The sequence below is a fragment of the Sciurus carolinensis genome, chromosome 2 (assembly GCF_902686445.1).
Source record: "Sciurus carolinensis chromosome 2, mSciCar1.2, whole genome shotgun sequence".
Lineage (NCBI taxonomy): Eukaryota > Metazoa > Chordata > Mammalia > Rodentia > Sciuridae > Sciurus > Sciurus carolinensis.
The window spans coordinates 83,968,345-83,984,422 of record NC_062214.1 but is presented as its reverse complement, the minus strand read 5'-3'; the positions used below and the strand labels follow the sequence as shown (position 1 = coordinate 83,984,422).

The following is a 16,078-nucleotide window of genomic DNA, read 5'->3' as shown; positions in this document are numbered from 1 at the left end:
GAATAGAAAATTGATCAAAGAAGGTTAAAAAAAAATAATAAAAAGATCTAACATGTTTAAATGAAATACTAGAAGAGACAACATACATCCTATACAAGAAATACAATGGCAGAGCATTTAAAAAACAAAGATATTAAGATTTAAGAAATCCTATAGAAAAACAAATAGACATCTATATCTAGACACACAAAACTGCTAAAAATCCAAGGAAAGAGAAAATCTTAAAAATAGTGAGGAAAAAATCAATTACCTGCAAATATGGAGCAACTATTAGATTCAAAGCTCAACAGACATAATGGAAGGCAGAAAATGAAATATTTTCGAAGTGATGAAAGGAAAAAGTAACTCTCAACCTAGAATTCTACATATAGCAAAAACAACTTTCAGGAATGAAGGTGAAATAAAACTATCTTAAGAAGAGAATCTGACACTGGCAGACCCATGGTAAAGGAAATACTAAAAAACAGACAGAAAATGACCTATAAGAAAAGAGATGCAAGGATAAATAAAAGGCAATGACAACAGTAAATATGTGAGTCTAAATGAATACTGACCACATACAATATGATATATTTTGGATTTAAAATAAGCAGATAATTAATATACAATAATGATAACCAAGTCACATACTAAAATCCTTGTGCATTATCTGGGGAAAAAAATAAAAGTACCAATGAACAGACTTTGATAGGTTACAGATTTATGATGTGATCTTTAAGTACAAAAACAATAGCTTTAAAAGTGTGTACAACTTCTAACAGAAACAAAAATGGAATAAGTGATCAAAAGAAAAAAGAAGAACAGGACAGAAAGAAAAGAAAATATATCAGATAGGACAAAATAAAAAGCACATAACAATAAAATTTAAACCCAAATGTATGTATGTGTATGTATATATATATTAGTGATTATATTAAAAGTAAATAGATTAAATGCTCCTGTTGAAATTGGAATGCTATCAGCCTGTATTAAGAAAACAAGTTAGGCATGGTATGTACTCCATTTATCCCAGCAACTTGGAAACCTGAGGCAAGAGGATCACAATTTCAAAGCCAGCCCAGCAACTTAGTGACACTGTCTCAAAATAAAAACTAGAAAGGGCTAGTGATATCTCAATCCTATTACAAAACAAAAGAAAGAAAAAAAATGACATTTAAGGGATACATAGAAAACATAGAATTCAGAAAGCTTGTGGCTCAATGGTAGAGCACTTGCCTAGCATGTGTGAGAGGCTCTGGGTTTGATCCTCAGCATATTAAATACTATTAATAAGAAAGCTGATACAGATGTATTAATATTAGACAATGTAAAACTGAAGGTAAGCAGTGTTACCTGTGATGGAGGGATATTTCACAGTGACAACAGTTCAAGATATAAAGAAGGTATTTTCAGGGTTGGGGTTGTGGCTCAGTGGTAGAGCGCTCAACTGGCACGCATGAGGCCCTGGGTTAAAACCTCAGCACCACATAAAAATAAAATAAAGGTATTGTGTCTACCTATAACTAAAAAATTTTAAAAAAGGTATTTTCAAATCTGTATGTACCTGAGAAATAGCTTCAAAATATTTAAAGTAAACTATTGACATAAATACTAAAAAACTATAAAATACTGACAGAAATACTATAATCAGCACTGATAGAACAAGTATGTACACCCAATCAGGATACAGAACTGAACAGCTTACTGTAAGTGACCTAGCAGATACATACAGACTTTAGTGTCTAACTACAGAATACTCATTTAAAAACATGTACAAGAAGACAATAGTATTCCAAGGGCTGAAATAATTTAAATGACAAAATTATTTATTGTTTTTATCCCATAATTTTATTGGTGCATAACAGTGTGATTCATTATCATGTATCTGTGTATGCATGGGATAAAACAATATAATTTGGTTAATATAATTCCCCTTTTTCTCCTGTCTTCCTTGTCCTGGTCCCTTTCCTCTACTCTATTGGTCCCCCTTTTAATTTTTATAAGATTCCCCACCACCTTGTTTCTTTTCCTTTTCCCCTCTCTGCTTCCATGAGAGAAAACATACAACCCTTGACTTTTTGAGTTTTGCTATACACATGGTATACACATACCACTATAGTATGCTGACTTTTAATTCTTTAGAATAAATACCAAGGACTGGGTCACAGGGTGGTTCCATTCCCGGCCTTTTGAGAAACCACCATATGGATTACCACAGTGGTTATACTAATTTACAATCCTACCAACAATGTACAATGTTCCTTTTTCCCCACATCCTCTCTAGCATTTATTATTGTTTGTATTCTTTATGGCTGCCATTCTAACTGGAGTGTAGTTTTGATCTGCATTTCCCCAATTGCTGAAAACATTGAACATTTTTTTTAATTTGGTGATCTGTATTTCTTTTTTTGGGTAGTATCTGTTTAGCTCATTTGCTGATTTACTGATTGGGTTATTTATTTGTTTTGGTGTTAAATTTTTTGAGCTCTTTAAAGATTTAGATAATAATTTTTGGTCAGAAGAGTAACTAAAGAGATTCTCTCCAATTCTGTCAGTTCTCTCTTCACATTCTTAATTATTTCCTTTGCCGTGCAGAAGTTTTTTAATTTGGATGCCATCCCGTATTTTAATCCTTGGTATTATTTCCTGAGTTACAGGAGTCCTACTGAAGAAGTCCTTGCTTGGGCCTAAAAGCTAGCGTGTTGACCCAATGTTTTCTTCTAGAAGTTGCATAATTAGTCCTGATCTAATTCTTAGGTTTTTGATCCATTTTGATTTGACTTTGTGCAGGGAGAGAGATAAGGATTCTAATCTCATTCTTGTACATTGGATAACCAGTTTTCCCAGCACCATTTGTTAAACATGTTGTCCTTTCTCTCTCCAATGAATGTCTTTGGCACCTGTGTCAGTGTGTGTTTGTGTATGTCTCCTATTCTGTTCCAATGGTCTATGTGTCTGTTTTTTTTTTTTTTAAGTTGTAGATGGACATAATACCTTTATTTATTTCTATGTGGTGCTGAGGATCAAATGCAGTGCCTCACACATGCTAGGCAAGCACTCTCTACTGCTGAGTTACAACCTCAGCCCTATGTGTCTGTTTTTATGCCATTATCATGCAGTTTTTGTTACTATAGCTTTGTAGTACATTTGAAGTCAGACACTGTGATGCCTTCAGCATTGCATTTTTGGCTTAAAGTTCTTTGGCTATTCTTCCAAATGAATATTAGGATTGTTTTTGTCTAGTTCTTTGAAGAATGTCATTGGTATTGATAAAGCAATTTAAGTTTTCTGATAGTGCAATTATAAATAAAAAATTAAAATACCTATATTCATAAATTAACAAAGAGACTTCTAAAACACTCATGGTCAAAGAAGAAACCACACTGGAAATTAGAAAATATTTTAAATTAAAAAATAATATAAAAACCTGTGTAAGCTCTGTCTACCTTAAAGTTATAGTTAAATAGTAAAAAGTATTTATTTCAAGAAACCAGATAAAGAACAAAAAATAAGCCCAAAGGGGAAAAAAAATGAAGAGGATCAAAGCCTAAATATAGTCTTTTAAAAGACTAATAAGAATTTTTAAAACTTTGGCAAGACTGATAAACAAAAAATAGAGGTAAAAAAAATCACCAAAGTTGGGAATGAAACAGTGGATATCATAATAAATTTTATAGACATGAAAAGGTTAAGAGGTAGTATACTATGAACACCTTTAGACAACTGTTAGACAAAGTGGAAAAAAGTCTACAAAAACCCACTTATTAATAGTCAAAAAGAATTAAAAATGTGAATAATATTATACTAAAAAAATTGGATTCATAAACAAACCTTTCCAGAAAGAAAACTCTAGGCCTAGATTTTACTGGTAAACAAGAAATAACATGAAAATTATTTGACAGAATTGAAAAGAGGACTATTCTCCAACTTGTCAAAAGACAAGTTATCAGGGACATTCAAGATAGTAGGCTAGAGAAACACTGCATTCCTTGTCACTCCATGACTCAGGATTCAAGCAACAAAAGTATTGCTTTTCTGTGAGGTTGTTGCTATTGTTTGTTTCCCACTACTCTTTGAAGTGATGGGAACCTAGAGGACACTACAAGTTCACAGGGTAAAAACTCTGTTGCTGAACTAAATTCAATGAAAAGATATGCTCCTTGCTCCACACACAAAATAATGACACTCAATCTTCAGCTATACTTAAATAGAAATAGACAAAAACCTAAACTACTAACCAAGCCCCAACTAGAAATGGCCAGTGGTCAACCCCCAGGAAACACTGATGGACATCCACACTTGCTGCAGCAAAAACAGAAAGAAATAACACAAAGGCTGGGGACACCACACTGTGTGTGCGTGTGTGTGTGGGGGGTCCTCAATCCAGATCACTCTAGGACACTTAGTAACTGAAGTCTGTGCCCTAAAAAGAACACACGTAAGAATGGAAGAGAAATCTGTTTCAACAGATGCCTAAAACCCAACACATAAATACAAGAAATATGAAAAAGCAAGTTAACCCAATACCTCCTAAAGGTGATAATTCACCAGCAAATGACCCCCAAAAGTTTGAAGTGGATGAAATATCAAATAAGGAATTCAAAAGAATCATCATAAAAATGATCAATGAATGCCAAGAGAACACAGAAAAAAGAATTGAATGAATTAAGGAAGACAGTACAGAATATGAATGAGAATTTCAACAAGGAGATAGGAATACTGAAAAAGAACCAAACAAAAATCTTGAAAATGAAAGACACAATAAATCTAAGTGTTCTGTTCAAAGTTTCTCTAATGCAGTAAACCATGCTGAAGACAGAATCTCAGAGATGGAATACAAAGTGGTCAGCCTTGAACATTCAGAAAAAAAAAAGTAACCATAATCAAAACATGTAAAACTGTGGGATGATATAAAGAGACCAAATTTAAGAATCACTGAATTGAGAGGGCTGTGAGATATTAATTAATGGAATGGATAAACTCTTCAGGGAAATAGTAACAAAAATTTTTCAACCTTCAGAATGATATGGACATCCAGATACAGGAGGCATTCAGAACCTCAAGATCAAAAAAGAGCTTCTCCACAATACATTATAATTAAAATGCCAAACATGCAAAACAAAGATAGGATTTTAGAAGTCTGAAGATAAAACTATCAGGTCACACCTATTAGAAGCAAGTCAATAATCAGAATCACTTCTGATTTCTCAGCACAAATTCTACAAGCCAGGAAGGCTTGGAACAATGTGTTTGAAGTCCTAAAAGAAAGTAACTGTCAGCTGACTGCTGTATCCAGCAAAACTATCATTCAACATTGAAGACGAAATAAAAATCTTCAGAGATAAGCAATAACTAAAAGAATTCATGACTGCTAAACAACATTACAGAACTTAAAGAAATATTGCACACAGAAGAAATGAAAAGCAAACCCCAGAGTTCACAAAGAACAAATCTCATTTGAAGAGTAGCTAAGTAAATGAGACACAGGACCAAATTAAACATAATAAATAAAATGGCAGGAATACATAAATATCTTTCTATAACAACAATGAATGTAAATGGTCTCAAATCTCCAATTAAAAGACATGGGTCTTGTTTTTTAATCCATTCTGTCAGCCTAACTATGTTATGAGCAAGAGATTCACCTTACAGGCAAAGATAGACACAGGCTGAAAGTGAAAGGATGGAAATTGATATACCATGCAAACAGGGTCTGAAAACAAGCAGGAGTAGCTTATCTCATATCTGACAAAGCAGATTTCACACAAAAATTAATCGGAAGAGACGATGAAGGGAATAATCCAAGAAGAAGATAAAACAATAATAAGTATTTATGCACCTAATATGGGTGCCACTAATTACATAAAAGAGATATTACTCAAATTGAAGGTCCAGATAGACCAAAGTACAATGATACCAGGTGATTTCAACTCAGTTCTCTTACCATTAGATAGGTCATCCAGACACAAACTCAGTAAGACTCTGGAACTGAAAAATATTATAAATGAAATGAACCTAACAGACAACTATAGAATATTTTATCCAACGACAGCTAAATACACTTTTTCTCAGTGGCTCATGGAAGCTTCCCCAAAATATAGACCACATTTTTGTCACAAAGCAACTCTTAGTAAATACCAAAAAAATTATATAATTCCTTGCATCTTACCAGATCATTACAGAATGAAATTAGAAATCAACACCAAAAAATCCTACAGAAACTATATAAACACATGGAGATTGAACTATACTCTTTTGAATGATGAAAGGGGGATGAAAGAAATCAAGGGAGAAATTAAAAAATTCTTAGGCTCAATTGAGAAGAGTGATACAATACCAGAACCTCTGGGACACTATGAAGGCAGTTCTTAATGGAAAGTTTATGGCTATGCATGCCTACATAAGAAAATCAGAAATCCAAAAAAAACAACCAACTCCCTTGGAAACAAACAAACAAACCAATTCCAACACCAGCAAAAGGAAGGAAATTATTAAGTCAGAGCCAAACTCAATGAACTTGAGAATAAAAGAATAATAGAAAGGATTGATGAAACAATGTATTGGTTCTGTGAAAAGATAAACAAGACTGATAAACACATAGCCAAACTAACCAAAAGAAAAAGGGAGAAAAACCAAGTTAACAGAATTAGAGATGAAAAAGCAGAAATCACCACAGACATCTCAGAAATCCAGTAGATCATTAAGGATTATTTTGAAAGTTTATCCTCCAATCAACTGGAAAACCTAGAAGAAATGAATACGTTTCTAGACAAATATGATCTGCCAAAACTGAATCAAGAAGACACAGAAAAGGTAAACAGACCAATAACCTATAATGAGATACAAGCAGTAATAAAAAGCCTTCCAACAAAGCAAAGCCCAAGACCAGATGGATTCTCAGCTGAATTCCACCAAAGCTTTAAAGACAATCTATTGCCAATACATCTCAAATTATTTCCATGAAATAGGGATGGAACACTCACAAATTCATTCTATGAACACAGTATCACACTCATGCCAAAACCAGATAAGACCACATTAAGAAAACCACAGACCAATATCCCCAATGAACTTAGATGCAAAAATACTTAGTATATTAGCAAGTTGTGTTCAACAAAATATTAAGAAGATTACATACCAAGACCAGGTTGATTTTATTCCAGAGATGCAAGGATGATGTTTAATATACGCAAATCAATAAATGTAATTTATCACATTAACAAGGACAAAAATCACTTAGTAATCTCAATAGATGCAGAGAAAGCCTGCAAACAAATTCAGCACTCATTTATTATAAAAACAATGAAGAAACCAGGGATAGAAGAAACCAACTTCAACATCATAAAGGCTATATATATGAGAAACACAAAGCTGACTTCACGGTAAATGGGAAAAAAACTGAAAGCATTTTCTTTAAAATATGAGACAAGACAAGGATGTTCAGTCTCACCACTGCTATTTATTATAGTGCTAGAATTCTAGCCAGAGAAATTAGACAAGAGGAGGAAATAAAAGAGAGAAATATACGAAAGGAAGAAGTCAAATTATCACTGTTTGCAAATGATAATGATCCAATACCTAGAAGATCAAACAAAACAAAACAAAAACTTTACCAAAAGACCACTAGAGCTAATAAAAATTTTGGCAAAGTAGCAGGTTATAAAATCAATATACAAAAATCAATAGCTCTCCCATATACTAAGAATGAATCTGTGGAGAGAGAAATCAGGAAAACAATTCCATTCACAATAGCCTCAAAGAAAAACAAAACACTTAGGAATAAATCTAACCAAGGAGGTGAAAGATCTCTATAATGAAAACTACAGAACATGGAAGAAAGAAATCAATCCCCATCAAAATACCAATGACATTCTTAACAGAACTAGAAAAAACAGTCCTAAAATTCATTTGGAAAAATAAAACACCAGAATAGCCAAAGCAATTTTAAGTTAAAAAAGCAATGCTGGAGGCATCACAATACCTGATTTCAAATTATACTACAGAGCTATAGTAACAAAAACCACATGGTACTGGCAGGCATAAGAACGGACACACAGGTCAATGGTACAGAATAGAAGACAGAGGTAAATTCATACAAATGCAGTCATCTGATCCTTGACAAAGGTGCCTAAAACATACATTGTTTGTTTATAGTAAAGACAGTCTTTTTAATAAATGGTGCTGGGACAACAGGTTATCCACATGTAGAAGAATGAAACTAGACCCTTATCTCTCACCCTGCAAAAAGTCAATTCAAAATGGATCAAACACTTCAGAATTAGACCAGAAACTATACAACTCCTAGAAGAAAATGTAGGGTCAACACTTCAGCTTTTAGGCACAGGCAATGACTTCTCAATAGGACCCCTAAAGCTTCAGAAGTAATGTCAAGAATTAACAAATGGAAGAGCATCAAAGTACAAAATTTCTGCATAGCAAAGAAAACAATAAGGAAGGTGAAGTGAGAACCCCCAGAATGAGAGAAAATCTTTGCTAGCTACTGTTCTAGCTACTGACAGAGGATTAATATCTAGAATCTATAAAGAGCTCAAAAAATTTTACACCAAAAATCAAATAACTCAATTAATAAATGGGCAAATTAATTAAAGACACTTCTCAAAAGAAGAAATACAAATGACCAACAAATATATGAAAAAATATTCAATATCATTAGAAACAATTAGGGAAATGTAAATCAAAACTATACTGAGATTTCATTTCACTCCAGTCAGAATGGCAATCATCAAGAATATAAATAATAAATGCTGGAGAGGATGTAGAAAAAAAGAACTCTTTTACACTGTGGAGGGATTGTAAATTAGTACAACCACTATGAAAATCTGTATGGAGGTTTCTCAAAAGATAAGGCATGGAACCTTCATATGACCTAGCTATACTGCTCCTTGGTATTTATCCTAAAGAAGTAGACTCATCAGACTACAGTGATACATGCATACCCATGTTTATAGCAGCACAATTCACAAACTATGGAACCAGCCTAGGTACCCATCAATGGGTGAATGGATAAAGAAAATGTGGTATATATACACAATGAAGTTTTATTTAGCTATAAAGAAAAATGAAATTATGGCATTTGCAGGAAAAATGGTTGGAATTACAGACTATTATGTTAAGTAAAATTAAGTCAAACTCAGAACATTATGGCCATATGTTTTCTCTCAAATGTGGAGGCTAGAGAGGAAAAAGGAAGGTTGGATCTCCTAAAATTCAAAGGAAGATCAATAAAGGAAAGGGACCAAGAGATGGGAGGTGGGGAAGGAGGCAGAAGTGCTACAGAGTGATACTGGTCAAATTATACTGTTAAACTGTGTGCATGTATTATTATGTAATAACAAATCCCATTAATTTGTACAACTGTAATACACCAATAAAAATGTGGGAAAAAAAAGACACTAAGGAAAAAAACAACACAAAACAAAACTATTGATCTAGTCAAGGTGATAAGGTAAAGACTGGGGGCTAGTCCTAAGGGCATTCGGGTTAACTAACCAAAGTAACAACATTCAATGGAATGACCATTAGGAGGATTAGAAGATTGCTATTCTACTTTTATTTCTAAGGTCAGGAAGTAAAGAAAAATACTCTAAAACCAAAGATCAGTCCATGAATTTAAAAAAAAAATATGACTCAGGAGACATGGCACTGTGGAATGGAAGAAGACAAAAGGATTTAGAGTTTACATTAACAAAGATGTAAGGTCTACAGTAACAAGTCAGAATCATGTTATAAATTCTAGTACATTATCCCAGTCACTAATTATAGTGAAGCCAAATGAATGAATAAAACAATACTATATAAAAAAGTCTCAGGCAAATTAAAAATCTGAGCTTATTCCTAGTATCCACTTTCCAGAACTCACTAAAATATTTGTCCTTGTTCAGTGTTTGTACCATCATCCACTTCATCAGGTGTTAGCTAAGACTTAACAGAGCTTTAAAAAAAAAAAAAGTTCTATGAATCTGATCTTTCTTAATTAGCATTAAACAAAGGCAATGAGAAGCTGAAACCCTTATAAAACAAAGTTATCTTAGAAAGGTCAAAGAAACTAATTTTTAAAATGTTGATTACATAGCTTTTCTAAAATATGATAAAATGCTAATGTTATATTAAAAATAAGATCTAAACTTGCATACCATATGTTTTAAAAATGAACAGTAAAAAACACTGCATATATATTAAATTATTAATAGCAATTTCCTTAGTGGAATAATGCCCTATATTTTCCTATAATAAGAATGAAATTGAAAGAAATTGAAGAAGACCTTAGAAGATGGAAAATAGGGAGAATTAATATTGTTAAAATGGCCATACTAACAAAAGTGTTATACAGATTTAATGCAATCCCAATGACATTCTTCATAGAACTAGAAAAAGCAATCATGAAATTCATGTGGAAAAATAAGAGACCAAGAAAAGTCAAAGCAATCCTTAGCAAGAAAGAGTGAAGGAGAAGGCAACAAAATAGACAAGTAGACCAAGGGTACAGAATAGAAGACAGAGAGACAAACCCACATAAATAGTTATCTCATACTAGACAAAGGCACCAAAAACATACATTGGAAAAAAGATAGCCTATTCAATAAATGGTGCTGGGAAAACTGGAAATCCATTTGTAGCAAGATGAAATTAAACCTCTATCTTTTACCCTGCACAAAAGTCAACTCAAAGTGGATTAAAGACTTAGGTACTAGAACAGAGACTCTGTACCTAACAGAAGAAAAAGCATATCAGTTTAGGACCTGACTTCCTTAACAAGACTCATAAAGCTCAAGAAGTAAAATTAAGAATCAATAAATGGAATGGATTCAAAATAAAAAGCTTCTTCTTAGCAAAGGAAACAATCAATAATGTGAAGAGAGAGTCTACAGAATGGGAGAAAATCTTTACCACATGTGCCTCAAAGCACTCTCCAAGATATATAAAGAACTCAAAAAACTTAAAACCAAGTTTTATATATTTACATATAAATATATAGTATATTATATAGATATATGTATAAATTTCCTTTGCATTGAAAAATTTCACTTTTGTGGCCTGATTTTCCCTCCAGATATTTAATTTTATTTCATATTTTAAGAATATTTAAAACTTATGGGCAGTCAAAAAAGTGTATATTTTCCTTTTTTGGGTACAGAGTTACATATATTTACATATTAGACAAAGTATTACTTATGTTACTGAAGTAGATTCACTTTAAACAATCTTTTTCTGGTGCCAATTCTTCCCTTTAGGATATTATTTGGATAACAATAAAATTTATATCCACTCCAACTGATTGTCCTACAAACTTAGGATATTCTTTAGTTACATTTACTGAAAACCTTGAAAGAGACTCAGAGGAAAGTTTAATTTTACAGTTGAAAAACAGTAACCAACATCAGCTCTCATTCCCTACCATAAATATAAGAATAAAAAGCAGTAAAACAAATTGTTAAACTATCTATAAATGAGATCTTGTCAGTTTCTGATCACCCATCAAGGCCTATTAATACTAATGTCTTAGCAAACTTCAAAGCCTACTTCGGTTTTACCTTAAGGTCTCCTTTTTGTACAATCACACAATCATGTTTCTAGCAATTATGAACTACACAGTTTTTTTTTTTTTAAAGAATTAAACCTTGTATAATTTGTACCAATAGGTCTTTCTCCATTTGATTAATTCAAATTTATCCCTTAAGATCTAGGTCACATATCACTTTCTCTACAGTCTTTCCCAGTGATCCCCAGGCAGAAATAAGTACTTCTTCCTTAGTATTCTGACCATACTTGGTACACAGAATTGTCTCATTCCTCTCTCCCAAACTCATTCTGGGACATGCTTTCTAAAGCCCACAGATTTATTTGCCTAATCATACTGATTTGTCTAAGGAAATCCATATACAATTGTACTGTCCACTTTTTCTAAGAAAGATATTCTGAAACAGAGCTTTAATTATTAGATTTGGGTCAGAATTCTGAGGCCAGTTTATAGACTGTAACAAAAATACTGGGAATCAAATGTTTTAATGTAGGGCTCTAAGTGAAGATGCCTTATGGAAGGTCATCCTCAGTTGGAACTAACATTTCTATTTTCTCTTAAGGCTTAAGGATATAACAATGAAGATGAGAAGATGATATACTGCAGTGTTAAAATGATTACGTCCTATGAAGACAGTTTTGATTTCTTCTGAAAATGCCATAAGGCTTACAATGGAAAAAGGATGCAGGAAGAAATGGCAAGGCATAACTGACAAGCACAAAGAAATTCAATACTGTTAATCAAAGCCTAAATAGTGCAAGAGGGATTGTTAGAGACTTATAACAATGATAAAGAGTGGCACATGATGATTATATAGGAAATATTACCCTCATGAGGGAGGTTATACTACTTCATGAAGATCCAAAAAAATACACATAATTGAGGTTTGTTCATGAGGTGAAAATATGAGGAAGAGAAGGAACTGTGTATGATCTGCATAGAACTGTATATAACTAGCATCAATCTAAGAATCCTAACAAAGAAATTTTACCCAAATTAGCCAAGATGAATTATCAGATTACTTCCTGAAAAATCTGGTTTTCTAGTATGAAGTCCTTTGTCCATGATTTTGTTTTAAAAGACTGGTTGTTCTTTATGGTATTATAATGAGGTATCCAGGATTGTTCAAAAATCATACCTCAATGCCTGCAGTTATTACCCACCAATGAAGGTTGGTAAACTCTTTAAACATAAACAGTATGTGCTTGTGTGTATTCTCATCAAATAATTCTGTATAGTACAATAAGCCAGCAATATTATCTGTATTGTAGTACAATGGATCTCAAAGCGTAGTGTAAGGATCCTCCATAAGGGAGTGGAGTTGTCCCCAAGATCATTTTTGAAAATCAGTAATATGCAGACTATTATCATAATGACAACTTAGATGTGATTTCTCCTTCCACTTGATGAGATTTGCACTAATTAGATAAAAGCAATTGTGGGTTTCAAAAAATTCTGTTGGCCTCAATACGCAATGGTACCAAGATATACTGGTCGCCATCATATTCTTTCCTACCATGAACTGAATTTAAAAACTCAGTTTCATGTCATGTTGTCAGTCAAGAACTAATTTTATTAATCCATGACTATAGAGTTTGCTACTTTTTATTTTCTGCATGACAAAATGGAAGTATGTGCTAAATAATATATTATACACTCTGCTATATACTGAGGGTTATCTCAAGAAAAGAGTATTTCCATAACTGCCTGAATTGCAAGATCAATTATCTGCTTCACTCACAAAACATTTCTTAGAATAATTAATAAAGGGAATGTGGTATACATTTTCCTTGAAATTTTATAAAGGGAACCTATTATTACATTTGATGTCAGTGGTAAAATTTCAAGATTTTTTTTTTTTTTTTTTTTTTTTTTGCAGTGCTAGGGATTGAACCTAGGACCTATGGATAATGAGCCAGAACAGTAGTGTTGACAAGGACTGCCACATGAACTTTACCTACCCTATCACTCCTTCTAGTCTCAATGTCAGTGAGAAAAAAAGATCAAGAAAGATGAATGACAGAAGTGTGAGACAAACAGGAACTACCTAACCACTTCTAATCTAGACCCAGGTTAAGGTCTAGTCTGTCCTGGAATTAAGTGAGAAGAGCACTGGATCAAATCTATGACTGAGTTTTAATTTGGAAAGAAATGATCTTAAATACTAGAATGAGAGTGAAGCATTTGAAAATTGTCAGTGACAAGATGCTGTTAAGGAACTGATATTCAGTGGGGAAAGGGAAGTATGACAAAGAAGAACTAAAAGGCAGTTACTACACAAAAAGCAAAATGGATGTGTTTTTATTTCCCTATACTACAATGGTTACAGACAGGCAGATCATCTCTGAAATTATTCCAAATAGATTGGGGTGTTCTTAGTTATCCATCACTCCAGCACTCATTTGTATAATCAATGCAATTGAAGAGGGGCAACAACAAGTAAATCCTCCTATGAGCTCTACTGTACTCTAATACTTAAGTTTAGAACCAATCTTATCTATTCGTTCACTCCTACTTGTTGCTCTATCTGATAAATACCAAGTAGATAAGAGTCATATTTCTACATTTGGGATGATATCATCAGATCACATATATGAATGGACAAATAAGCATCATTAATGATGAGAGATGCTGAAAGTAGTAATAGGTATTTCAAATGATAAAATGGAGGGGACTGCTAGGAAAACAGCTCATAGAGCAGAAATTAATTAGATACTTCAGTGTTTTCAACTTTCACCTTTTAATGATTTGACCAAAGAAGAAATTCAAAAGGAGGCTTACCTGACAAAGAGGAAAAAACAATATATTTTAAATGAACATTGTTCAACTGGACAATACAGAGGAAGGAAAATGAAGGCTCTAAAGAAAGAGATAAAGAGAAAAGGAAGTGATGGCTAGTCAAAAAGTGGGACCTGAATTAGAGTTGAACATAGTGGGTAGACAGGTATGAATGATAGACAAAGTAGAACAATTCCTGGATGAATGAGAGACAATAATGTGAAGTGGCTGTGACACATTGCAATATTAATACATACCGAGACTGAACTGCGGGTAATGCTCATAAATCTAACTGCAATTAGTACAGGTTTCTGGATTAGGAAGGCCATGAAAAGGAAAGCAGAAGGTTAGAATGTACATGTCATTGCCCCATTAAAAGAGAAGGTTTTATATTTCTAAGAACTGAAAATCTCCATCTTCTGCTGGATTGGCAATGTGGGCACTATTAGACTGGGCCTCTTGGCAATGAGTTCCTGATAATTCATTCTACAGAGAAATTTTGTTTTTAAATAGCATTTGTTTTCAGTTTCTGGGGAAAAGGTTTAGACAGTATTGAATGAGGAATTTTATTTAGTACCTTTAAATGGAAAAAGGCTATACTTATGTTTATTTTTAGAGAAGAACTTTCACTAACTTATCAACAGACCTCTGTTGAGCACTTATTCTGTTGTGGGCAGTTTAATAAATTTAGTGCCAATCTAACTATGAAGATGTAGAGGAAGTATGGTAATGATGATGGGGAAGCCTATTTCTTTTAGAGATTTACTGGGGATCTGAAGTGGTTGCTCATCGCTACAAGTTTATTTTATAATCAAGAGAGTAACGAATGGGTAATAATCAAACTTTAATGCAGCAGTTTTTTCCAGTTATTCAGATCCTATTGACTGTTAGTCAGTGATAACTAAATCTGTCTCACTGGTTACAATAGAAGGTATTAAATACAAAAGTGGGTAAATGGAGGAAATAAATTATCATTTATTAGACTTAACCTAACAATAAGTCCTTAAAGAAATCTTTGATAACAGTAGACTCATATATGGAAAGCTATTTCCTAATGAATCAAGTTTTTGTTCAAATCCTCTTGCTAATGATTGTGTTATCTACTTGCAGGAGTCTTGGCAGGACCACCAAAAGTGACATAGTTGAAGGTTTAGGAACAGATGGTAGAAGCAGAGAAAAAAGTTAGGATCGGGTTAAGTTTTCATAGAAAGGACAATAAAAGTAAACAGGGTAAATTATTAAGCCACTAACATTTTATCCAAGTCCTTGATTTAAAAATTTCTGCACATTTAATCACACATATTCTACACACATAACTAAAAGGAGCCAACAGATCAAATATCAGGCATCCATAGTATCCTGAGATTTGGTGATTTTTTTAAAAAAATTTTTTGTTCATTATGAAAAAGATCTGGAGAATAATTCCTATTTACATCACAAATGTACAAATCCCAGAAAGGCTCCCATCTTTTCCCTGTGACTTCATGTCTTGCATCTTACCATTGATCTACGGATCAGGGACAGCCTAGTCTTTGCCTTATTCTCAGCAAATTCCAGGCTACTGATGTCTTTAAGACGAGCCTTATATTTATTCATCTGTTCCACAACAATCAGCTCCACACAGCTGAAACAGGAGGAAAGGGAAAACTATTAAGAGTAGAAGTAAAGTTTAGCACCAACAGACTGTTTTTCAAATAAGGTTGGTATACAGTCACTGGATGAAGGAAAAAAATCAATATCCCTTACTTTATGAACTCAGAGACAAGGTTCAGAACACTGGTT

At 33.1% G+C, this 16,078-nt stretch overlaps 1 protein-coding gene across 1 annotated transcript in view; it reads right to left on the bottom strand.

Annotated features, from left to right (window-relative positions):
- The window catches only part of LOC124973839 (unconventional myosin-IXa-like), a 34,181-nt gene that overhangs the window by 7,081 nt on the left and 11,022 nt on the right, over positions 1-16,078 (bottom strand). Inside the window, exon 5 of the mRNA XM_047537546.1 lies at positions 15,797-15,920. Coding sequence (XP_047393502.1) covers positions 15,797-15,920 — 124 coding nt within the window. The remainder of the gene's footprint in view (positions 1-15,796; positions 15,921-16,078) is intronic.